Consider the following 11,584-nt stretch of genomic DNA (forward strand, 5'->3'; position numbering starts at 1 on the left):
CCCTTCCCCCCCCCCCACTTTGTAACTTACTGAACAGTAATGTTTGCACCACTACTGGATCCCTCTGCTGGCCTAGCTTTTACCATCTGGTATTGTCACACTTCAATGTAAAGGATCTTGGCAACAACCAACCGTGTTATCCATGGAAATGCACAGAATACAACTGACACTCCTGAAATGCAGAATTACCTGTACTTTAGGGTTTTCCTCCTTATTTCACAGGAATTGAGAAAGTACAAGTGAGCATTTTTACTGAAAAGGGACCTCGCAAGTTGTTGCTTGCCCACCAGTAAAACTTATTTATCTTTATTATGTGAACAGTTCCTGTTTGTAGTGAATAAGACCATGTTGCTACACAAATGTCCAAATATAACTCATCTCCCATTCTTAAAAAACAAAGCAGCGGCTGCGTGCACATACGGCAGCCCTAGCACTACCTTTGCTCCGTAACATCCCCTGCAGCCAAACTGTACGTGCACTGGAGTTCTGTTTGTTTCCTTTTTCTATCATCTGCTTAATGTCATATTAAGAAATGAATGAGTGCAAGCCTAGTAATGGTGGATTGCAAAGATGCAATTCAGCCTGCATACCAGGAGGAGTGTCAAGCCCACAAGCAAAACACAAGTGGTACGAGCACAATAGGTGACAAGTATGAGCCAGAGCCCTTTGCATTCAAAAGAGCCTCCTCCCAGCTTGGTGTGGTTTCGGACATTATTCTGTGGAGCTGCAAAGAGAAAAGAGACAGAAAGTAAGTGGGTAAGGGCAGGGATCTGCTAAGAAAGGCTATCCAGCTGCAAAATGGATGCTGTACAAGAATCACTATATAATTTAAAAATTGTATTGAAAGTGATTTTTTTTTTTTTTTAAATTTGTTTTGACTGCTGGCAACTAAAGTGGTAGCTTCTAGTAAAAATAGTGTTCTGGAAAAAGGGGAATAGACTTATGCCTCGAGCCACTGCTTGTTATTGTCAGCATAAGCATACTGTATTGTCCATAAACACACAACATGCGTATTAAAGGAGGGAAAGTATTGCTAGAACCTGCTGTGCCATCCAATAAATTGCTATTAACTATCTCTTTTAGTATTAATAGCGTACCAGATACCCCATTGCTCAGTAAGATAGGAGAAAGGAAAGTGAGCTACTGCTGTTTTAAGCTGGTGTTGCTGCAGGGAAGTCATAGAATCATAGAACGTTTTGGGTTGGAACAGACCTTTAGAGGTCATCTAGTCCAACCCTGCAGTCAGTGCCTCCTGATCTGGAAGGCAGCACAAAGTAGGTACCACATCTCTTCTGGCCCTCACTTTGGTGTAAAATGCAGCAAGTTGATTTTTTTTTTTTTTTTTACAAAAAAGGAATTTCAAAACTTCCCACTGTAGAAATTTCTCCCCAACCAAGTTGTAATCCTGAATAATACAGGACGTTTTGTCTGTCCTCCCCTCCAGAAACATCAGGGTCCAGCAGGCTGGGGGAGACCCTGTGCCTGGTCCTCCGAGGATACTGGCTGGCTGGAGAACAGCAAGCAGCGCCGCAGAGAGGAGCACAATAGCCAGCGCAGGAATGTGACCGCATATGAGATACATTGGTTTCCCTGGCAGCCCCCCTTGGCCCTACCTCCTGCAGTGCCCTCTACTCAAATAGCTGTGGGATGACCATGCAGATGGGAAACCTTCTCTGTGCTGTCCTGGCCTTACCCCGACTGTTTGTTTGTTTTTCAGATATGGAGGCGAAAAGAGCAGAAGCCCTCTTCAATGACAGTAAGTGAGGGCTTTTTAAGCCTGGGAAATCTCTGACTGTTTTAATTAGCATTAATAGTCCCTGAGCACTTTTCCTGGCCCTTAAAAGCCTTATCTCATCCTCCTGTCTAATGAATGTGACCTTGTACTTCACATAGATGAGCCGTGTGTTTAGAAATCCTGCTCAGTCACAAGGACGCCTTTTTTATTAGTGTCCTCTGGAATACTTAGGAAGACTGGCATGAAAATAGTGGTGATGGGGTAAAAAACCCTCCTAGAAAAAGTCTGTACTCACTGCTGAGTTTCTTGGTCAATTCTTCGGCGGTGAGATGTTCCTTCTGTTAAAAAGATAAGCAGTTCTGTGAGAAAAGAGCAAATGATGAGAAAAGAGCAAGTGCTGAGGTATCTATAGAAATCCCCAGGGTCGGGCAGAGAGGAGACGCGCAGGTCCTGCTGCCCGAGTGCCTATGGCACACTTCTGCCTCCAGCAGTGCTGGCGTGGAAGGTGGTGGGGGCATCTTAGATGTAAACCCTGCCATCTAGGAAACAGAGGACTTAGCCAGTGAGGGCTGAGCACTGCAACGTTCAGGACACTTATTTATTTACCAGCCCGATCCAGTTGCTGTTGGTACCAGTGAGAGCTTTTACACTGTGTCTGCTTAATTGTGCATTTGGACATTAAGCCATTTTTCTATGAGAAAGCTAAGACGTTTTGGATGACTCCCAGGCGTATGTAGTAAAACTGAGGGAGCGAGGAGGACTTCCAATAAATAAAGGAACTTAATTGCTTGGGGTAGTTGACTGCTTTAATGTCAGGCACAGCAGCTAGCTGAAAGGCGTACTATAATGTGCTAAAGGCAGGAGAGTCCTTATAATGGATTTAAGTGTGTTTTATATTTGAGCAGATTATAGTTGGAAGCAATCTCTATTATAAATTGATTAAAATGTATTTAAATAGAATACTTCATCAAGTATTCTAATCCTGCCTGCACAGAGCAGACACCCTGTCCTCTGTCTCCCTGATGTAAAGTATTAGAACTGCACCTTGGAGGAGTGACTGCAGAATCTGTTTCATATATGCTCGTCCTGGATGCTGTAGCATAACAATTCATCTCCAGCTTGCTACCCGTTATTTTCCTACACGCCCATTAAGTGATGAGATTTACACCTGAACATGTACCAGCGTGTTGTTCAATTGGTGCTTTAAGGATGGCTGCCTAGCAGAGACCTCTAATGCAGCCTGCGAGTGAGAAGTGCCCCAAAAGCCGGTAGCATTGGGCACAAGAAGAAGAGTTTGGAATTATGGCTTTCTGTGTGCTCTCAGAAATTGGGATTATGTCACTTTCTTTAGTGTGCATTGGAAGGAAGGAAGGACCATAAGGAAATGTATAAAAGCTATATCAGCCTGTGATTATAATGAAAAAGTTCTGGATTTTGGAATGGCTAGTAGCACAAAATTGTTCCTTATTGAAACAGAAGGCAATATGATTGGTCTTCTCAAGCTGTTGCTGTAGGGGTTACATTGAGGTAGTTTGCTTTAGAGATGTTTTTAAGCTTTCAGAGAAGGACGTCGGCTTGTTTGGAGATTCAGTAGTCATAAAAAGCCATCTTTGCTTCCAAGTTGGGTTTCTTTTAACTCTGGGAAGGTTTGATCAGTTCCATATCAGCAGGTTGTCAAGAAATGGAAGGTTAAATAACATCACTTTTGGGGGCCGTTTTAGGTGCTGGTGTTCTGGGACACTGATGGAACTGTGAGTTTTTCCCTGTGTTTTGAACACTGACTGCTCAGGTGGTTGATAGGGTTGTGCAATTTTAGGACCAGCAGTAATGGCATATTCTCCAGCTTTCCTTTCATACAGAAAAGTTTTGGACAATTAGATTTAGATTTCACTGATTTCCTTCATTGTGGCTTTAAATCTCAGAACAGAGCAGACTCTACACTGAGCACATGAGCTTCTCAATATTGTATGACTTTTATTTGTTTAATTTTATGAACAGCTTTCAGTCTGCTGTGTTACTGCTGTTGCTTTTGACTAGGAGGTACTGTTAACATAACCTTGTGCAGATCCTAGCAGGAAGCAGCAGAGGTTACACTCTGTGCGGCTCCAGTGCTTCCGAGGACTTCCAAGGGCCCTGGGGCTGGCAGCTCTTCAAGTGACGTACTACCGATTTCTGCTTTGGTTCCCCTCTGCGTCACTGTCTGCGGGAGGCAGGCAGTGCAATGGTTTGGATTGTGTTGTCACTATGCAAATAATTCTTAGCTCTGTCTCTTTTTTCAATGAGTTGGGATAGTCCTGTCTTGTCAACTTTCCTAATGTCTAGCTGAAATCGGGGCCTGGATGAAAACTAGTGGGTCTTGGTCCAGGTAAGATGGATTTGATGCTGTTTGGATGGGAGAAGACAGCTGAAGCAGCTCTGCCCATTGAGGAAGTTTCTAAAGCTATGGGGGGAGCTTCAGCTGCTCCTGAATATCCTGAGTTTAGTGGCTGAAACCATGGATATTTTATTTTCTCTCTGGGTTTGGAGGATAATACTTTTCGTCATGGATGCACACTGTGCTAGAGGTATCCATGCCTTTGCCATCTCTGGCTTGGATTAGTGTGATGCTCTTTGCCTGAAGTGCTTCTCCAGGTCCACTTGCAGACTGCCATTTGTGCAATGTCCAGTTGCCTGTTGCCAGGTAACATCTTGCTGATGTAATCTGCATGCATGCATGGTAAAAACCCATGGCTTGGATCATTCCCATCTGAGCATTTGCCTTGTTTGTGTTTTATCCTAATGACAAATTACCTGGGACATTGAAGTTGGCAATCCCTGTATTTGGGAATTGTCCTGGGTGTATGGTGAAGGTTTTGATTCCTGATTTGGGCTGCTCACGCAGCTAAGCCTGAATGGTTGACCATCGTGGCTTTCCATAATAGTCAGTTGTGCATTTGGGCTTCTAACAGAATGGGTTGTGCATGAGGATCTCTGATCCAGGGGGCTGGTGGAAGGGATGTTTTCTTGTTGATGTTAATGCTCTTAGAGAACCTAGGTGGTGTGTGACTTTACATGTTTTCCACAGCCAGTGGCAGGCACATTTACTAAATGGAAGAATAGCTAATACAGTCTTTTCTCCTTTTTGACAGTCTGTGGGTTACGGCAGAATAGATCAGTCAAGTCAATGGCAAAATCATCATCATTGCGAATAGTCGGTGGATTGTCTTCTGCAGAGACCGGGGACTGGCCATGGCAAGCAAGTTTGCAGTACAATAATATCCATCGCTGTGGTGCAACACTCATCAGCAACACGTGGCTTGTATCTGCAGCTCACTGCTTCAGAGAGTAAGTTCCTGCCTTAGAGAGAACCTGCAGCAGAATGTGCCCCATGTGTATCAAGCTTTGTGGCTTTCCAGATTTGCACCACACCCCTGACCCTTTCCCAGGGAAGAATTTTTTGCCCTGGAGGAGAAAAGTCAGGGTTAAGCAGACCCATTGCTTGAATGGTTCAATGGGAAATTAAAGACTGACTCTTTGGAGCAGAACTGGCAATTGTATGAGTGGAAATCAATAGTCATTTGGCAAAGAAGCGCAGAAAAGGTCATGTGACTAAAACAACAGAATATTTGTTTCCTGTTGCGCTAAATGTTTCTAAAGGTGCTCCTTCGTGTTACAGCTAGGTTGCTGCCACTGCAGGCTGCTACCAGAAGTTATAATCCCACATTCCTACCCCTCCATTCAGCCATGCGCTCCCTGTGCATTTTTGTTTTGAGAGTGGCAATTGTGAAGCTGCAGGGCACGTTAGGTGGAACAGCTGATTGAACAGATTATTAACATGCAAAAAGAGTAACATAGATGAAGAGTTTTCTAGCAGAAGAGCTTTTTGATTTGATTGCACCCTGCAGCCACACAATGGGATCAGGGACAAGGAGCAGGGGAGGAGTATGAGACCATGGTTGAGGAGGGGATGAAGGATTGCCCTCTTCCAGCAGCAGCCTGCAATTACGTGGGACACGGTGTTAGGGAAAGTGATGGATGCCTTAAGAATCTTGTAGGGAGCTGGCTTGAAGAAGCTGTACAGTAGAGGTGCTCACCCAGTTTAAAGTCCCAAACACTTATATTTACAGCGAAATACTTACAGCACTCTTACCTCTTTCAGCATGAGTCACCCTCAGAAGTGGACTGCTACTTTTGGAGCTCTTTTGAAGCCACCAAGCTTGAAACGATCAGTCAAGACTATTATTATCCATGAAAAGTACCGCTACCCAGAACATGATTATGACATTGCACTTGTGCAGCTCTCTAAACGAGTTGAGTTTACAAGTAGCATACACCGCGTTTGTCTGCCTGAGCCATCTCAGTCTTTCCTGTACAATAGTTACGCAGTCATCACAGGCTGGGGAGCACTTACCAATGACGGTGAGTCCTGAGTCTACCAGGCGACCTGTATGTTACATGAACCAGCGGCTCTGGTCTACTACCAGATCAATACCACTTATGTAGCCCTGTGCTGTATGGCAGCAGGCCTAATGCTTTGTCTAGGTTTGTTTAATCATAAGCAGCAGTTTCTTGTTCTAAAATTAGACTGGACAAAGAGCTACAGTCCACTGAAGCAGAAAACAGGAAGAAGGCTGTTCTCTTTTTCAAGCCTTTCCATTTCATATTGTAAATTCTTAAGACAAGTAGTCCAGCCACGCATGTGTTTATATAGCACCTAAAAAATATTCTCCCAGCCCTAGCCAGAAGCTGCAGATACCTCTGTGGGCTTTCTGGTAAATGGGCAGAGTGAGCCGCAGATGGTGACTTACCCCAGCTCGCACTCTTAGCAGGCCACATTAAGAGTAGATTTTAGCAATGGAACCAAGGTGCCTTCATTTCGTATCATCTGCCCAAATTGCTAGGTAGCTGGTGTTGCATGGTATTATACGGAACATGTATAAAATACATGGTTTTACACTTAAGGCACTACGTACCATGCAATCGTTACTTCTGTCGTAATGGTGCAGTTCCTAAGTGAGACTATGAGTACGTACATTTTCCGTAAGGGCCTAACCTAGACAGATTAACAAGCAAACCCTCCGCATTAAACCAAGTCAAGCTGGTCCTCCATAAAAGAACATTAAATGCTCTTCCTATATCTTAACTACTGCAAAGTAATTCTGTTGATAAATACCCATACTATATTTTTCTTCAGGTCCAACTCCAAATGCTCTTCAGGAAGCAACAGTGAAACTTATCGACTCAAACACTTGCAACAGAAAAGAAGTGTACGATGGGGACATAACGCCCAGGATGTTGTGTGCGGGATACTTGGAAGGAGGAGTAGATGCTTGTCAGGTAGCTGAAAATTAGAAAGGAAAACTATTTTAATGCTGACTCCAGTATCTGGTTGACCAAATCTCAATTGATGGTGTATTAGTCCTTTAAATAGGCTCCATTCAAATAGGAATTGAGTTGTAAAATGAAATAGCATTTAGTACACATCATTTAGCACATAAAACTCATACTAAGAGAGCTAAATTAGAACAATATTCAGAATTTAAACCCTTCATGCCATGAAACTAAACTCTGATTCTGTAACTCAGAATTGCTGCTATGAGCCCATTTGCCTCTCATAATTTCTTGTGTGTGAAAACTAACTAACAATTTGCTTGCAAGGTGATATGACAGAGATACTAAATGCTGAAATACTAAATATGAGCTAAAAATTAAATGTCTTAAGTAGCCAAGACCAGACATCTGTACAGTTAGGAAGGAAGAACTTTAAGAATGTAGGAGTTAAGTTGCCAGCAAAAATGCACTATTGTTTATTGGAATTAAATTCTGGACTGGATCATTTCATAACAGATCTGTTATGATATGATCTTTGGTAACAGACTTGGGTTGGTTGAAGGAAAATGGTCTGAAACAAAGATAACCCTAAGGAAGCTGGGTGTGAATGGAATGGTAAGGATTACACGCATGGTGCAGGTTTGCACATGTTGCAAGGAAATGCTTATGTTCAAACAGAAATATTTCCATAATGATAACTTTTTAAAAGGTAACTTCTATTTATGTTATTTACAACGAATGCACTCCTAAGCGCTGGTTCATAACAGACCCTTTCCAGAATCCCAGTCCTACAGATTTATGCCCAAAGCAAAACTCCCTGCAGAATAAGTCTGGGAGGCTCAACTCTTCTGTTACTGTCTGGCTCAGCATTGAAGAGACCTGAACAGAAGAGTGCGACTACTGTTTATTTCAGTAAAGCATTTTGGTGGAAGATGGGGAATTTGGTCTGTTGTGTGAGGATTGCCTTTCAGCCTGTAAGGTTTCCAATTTAACTGTTCTTATCGTGTCACGCTGTTAACAGCGTCTGAATTCAGCCTTTGACAGTGGCTAACATCATAAGGAGATATTGTCTAATTAGAAGACCAAGTTCCTGATGAAATCCTTTTTAAAATGTTATTGCTCCAAGTGACTAGAAGAATTTGTTGAAAGGATAGTGGCTACCATAAATAAAAAAAAGTTCCTGTTGGCTTAGATTGCTGTATATATGTTTGTGTTTCCCTACTTTGTATGAGGAGGTGGGAAGCAGTGTTTCATAAAACAGAAGAGAAGTTTTTTTTTTTTTATTGTAATACTGCAGAGACAGGTCAGGAGGTTCAATGGCAAACAGGAAAAAGCCACAGACTTCTAACTCAAGTTTCAGAAATAGTCCGGGTTCTGCACAAATGGCAGCTCTTGAAATACTGCTTGCTTTCTTCTCTTATTGGACACACCCTCCTGTCTATGGAGAGAATAATATTTTCCCTTCTGATCAATTAAATATTTTTTTCCCCCCCTCCTCTTTCTCTAGGGGGACTCTGGGGGACCACTGGTTACTCCAGACACTAGACTGATGTGGTACCTCGTGGGAATAGTGAGCTGGGGAGACGAATGTGCCAAACCAAATAAACCTGGAGTTTACACACGAGTGACTTATTTCCGTGAGTGGATTACCTCAAGAACTGGCATCTAATCCCAAAATCAAAAATGGAGTTAACTACATAGGCTATGTGTAACTCATATTTGTCTGTAATTCTGAAAGGTTATTTTTTTAGTATATGTATTTCTGTGTAGTTTTGGTTGAAGCAACCTTTGTCCACAGCAAGCGCTATCTTTGCTGTAAGAGATCCTAACCCTTTGTGAATTTATACTGAACATATGAGATTGCCTGCCTCATCTTTGAGCCTTGAAACATTCTCACTTATCAGAAATTACAAACGGACTTCATTAAACTAACATTTAAAAGCTACCAATTTACCTGCTTTATGAATACAAACATTTTCCAGGAAAAAAAAAAAATTTTTTTTCTTCAGCCATGGCCAAGGTCTGAAGCTGAACCTTCTTCCTCCAGTGAAGCAAATGCTGTCACAGGTGTGTTTATAGCAAAGAAAACCCTTGATTATTATTCTTGCTAGAGACTATCATCTGCGCAGACTGCAGCCGAGACCCTTGATGGTCACCCTGCTCGGTGGCCTTGATAGCTAACAGTGGGTCAGCTAGGACTGAGGGCAGGTCCTAGCTAAGGAAAAGGAGGATTTCTGTGCAGTAAGTTGGAAGGGAAAAGAGAAAAGCTTGATGATGTTCTTTTGAAGCACATTTTTAACAGGAAATTTTTTTGTGGATTCTGTGAAGTTCAAGTTACTTGAAAGTGCTATTGTGGAAGTGCTTTATCACAATACCGTGCTGCTACCTCTGTACCAGTTGCCTTCTAGATCTACTCTGTTCAACTCGCAATATGCTTGAGATACAGAAACACAAGCTCTACCCAAATTTGTTTGTAATAAGTGTGTCCCCACAAACAACCTCCCTGGAAGGAAACCCAGCATTTAAATTTACGCTAAAGGAAAAATAAGTATTCACCTCAAATAAACTTTGTTCAAGAAATAGCGTGCTTTTCCATGGGCATGCCAGCCAGTGGAAACCATCTCACTGCAAAGAAAGCAATTAGTGATGCTGTCTTGCTTCGCTGATGGATTTGTCTCTGCCATGAATGAATATGATCTTGTCTTATGCAGCTGAAGAGTAATTTCATATTAAAGAACAGTCCTCAGAGTAAATGTAACCCTTATATACCGATTAAGCACTTTTCCTACCTCTGTGGAAGGGGTTCCAGTTGATGTGACTGTTACTGTCCCCTAGAGCCCAGGCCTTCCATATGAGGATCCAAAATGTCACTCCAGTGCTGCCTCCTGCAGTCTTTGAACAGCCACTGGACTGCTTAGGCTGTGAATGCAGGACTTGCAGGAGTCTGTACCAGATGTGAAAGAAGCTGCAAGCCCCACAGCTGAACCTACTACAGCTGAAAATTTCCCCAAAGCATCCTGCCTCCCCTTCTGCTCAGGACTGTGTCTCTCCGCAGCCTTCCTACTGTGCAAGCTCTCCAATAATCGGCATCCCTGGGAAGGAGATGCTTGGCATTGCTTGAAAACTCACAGTCCAAATTACAAGTCTACGTATGGATGGAAAAGCCTATGTCTAAGCCTCGGTGGTGGAGGAGGGGGTTGTCTTATTAGGCTCCTTCCAGTCTTTCTATGTATCTTTTGAATTTCAGTAAAAGACAAGATGCCTTATCTCAGAAAGAAATCTGTTGAAGGTTTTAGATTAGTTTTAGTTTTGAAATAGCAGGATCTTCATTTTGATTCTTGATGTCCATTGTAAAATGAAAGGGATCTTGGGATGGTTAGGAGCATAGTGAGATGCAGCAAATCCGTTTCCTTAATTTATTGATGAAGTTTGTAATTTATGCACTTTTGAGTTGCTGCTATTTTTTTCAACTAAGAATTTACTCTGGGCCAGGTTCAGTTGCAAAATAGAAACTTCATGGAGTTTTGGATTAGGTCACCTGGAAACGCTGTTTTATTTTAGTGTTCAGGTCCCCTTCTTTTGAAGGCATCCTTTGGAAACAAAATTATATCTTGTTTTTTGTGCCTCTTATTGCTTTGAAGGTGAAAATCCTTCCTTATAATCAGCTGATGAATTGCAGTTGAAAGTAACCAGTAGTTCACTTTAATAGATAGCTATGGCTTTGTTTTGCACTTAAATCTATCTTTTAGCCTGGCAAATGGAGGGACAAAAATGAGGAGGTGAGGCCTGGATTAGATACAACCCCTATAAACTGGTTCCTACCTCACACTGCAAGTGACGTGTATATAGAATACCTTTAAAATGAGAAAGGCAAGCCTTCATTTCACATTTTTTTGTGAGAGGCCAAACAGCCAAGAGGTGTGTGGGAGAATGTCTACCTTACTCAGGGAGTCCTGAGCCATCCAGATGCACTTTTCACAAATTTTTTAGCAAACTGCCTGGCCTGGGTTTGTCTTACACTCCATGTCAGTGTTTTATTTATGAAGACTCTGTTTGTTTTCTGCCCTAGAATAAAACAAAGAGAATATTGTGTGATTAAAGAGATTTTTAAAAACCTTTTATTATTGTTGATGTTCAGATTTAGCAAGGATTTAAATGATATAAAGGTAATATGTTTCATAGCATTAAATGTATTTAAAATCAGTTGCTCCTTTTTTGTCCTTCTTTTGCTTAGTAACAAGCTGGCTAAAAATAGTATATCATGCAAAATAGATTAATCTCCCTTATTTTGATATAAGAGTATTCTGAAACTGCGGCACGCTCTGTTCGTTCCCTATCCTAGGAATTGTTTGTCTTTAACAGTGGTTGGAGCTTTACAGGTATTTCATCAAAGACAAGGTGGGACATCTGCTTTTCTAAAATACTCAAAGGTGAATTTCAGTTAAGCTAGTGCTATGCAAATTTGAGAATGGATCTGAAGCTTTATCCAAAAATCTACCACCTTGCTTCTGGCCTTGGAAAAACTTATCCTTGTAACGT

General features: G+C 42.0%; 1 protein-coding gene across 1 annotated transcript in view; it reads left to right on the top strand.

The window, feature by feature from the left end:
* LOC104135516 (transmembrane protease serine 11E-like) overlaps nt 1-8,714 on the top strand; it is a 44,594-nt gene extending 35,880 nt beyond the window's left edge. The window contains exons 6-10 of the mRNA XM_009649178.1: nt 1,718-1,756; nt 4,864-5,059; nt 5,874-6,133; nt 6,909-7,051; nt 8,553-8,714. Of these exons, the coding sequence (XP_009647473.1) occupies nt 1,718-1,756; nt 4,864-5,059; nt 5,874-6,133; nt 6,909-7,051; nt 8,553-8,714 (800 nt within the window). The remainder of the gene's footprint in view (nt 1-1,717; nt 1,757-4,863; nt 5,060-5,873; nt 6,134-6,908; nt 7,052-8,552) is intronic.
* The last annotated feature ends 2,870 nt before the right edge of the window (nt 8,715-11,584 follow it).

This window comes from Egretta garzetta, unplaced genomic scaffold (assembly GCF_000687185.1).
Source record: "Egretta garzetta isolate BGI_Z169 unplaced genomic scaffold, ASM68718v1 scaffold41, whole genome shotgun sequence".
NCBI classification, from domain to species: Eukaryota; Metazoa; Chordata; class Aves; order Pelecaniformes; family Ardeidae; genus Egretta; species Egretta garzetta.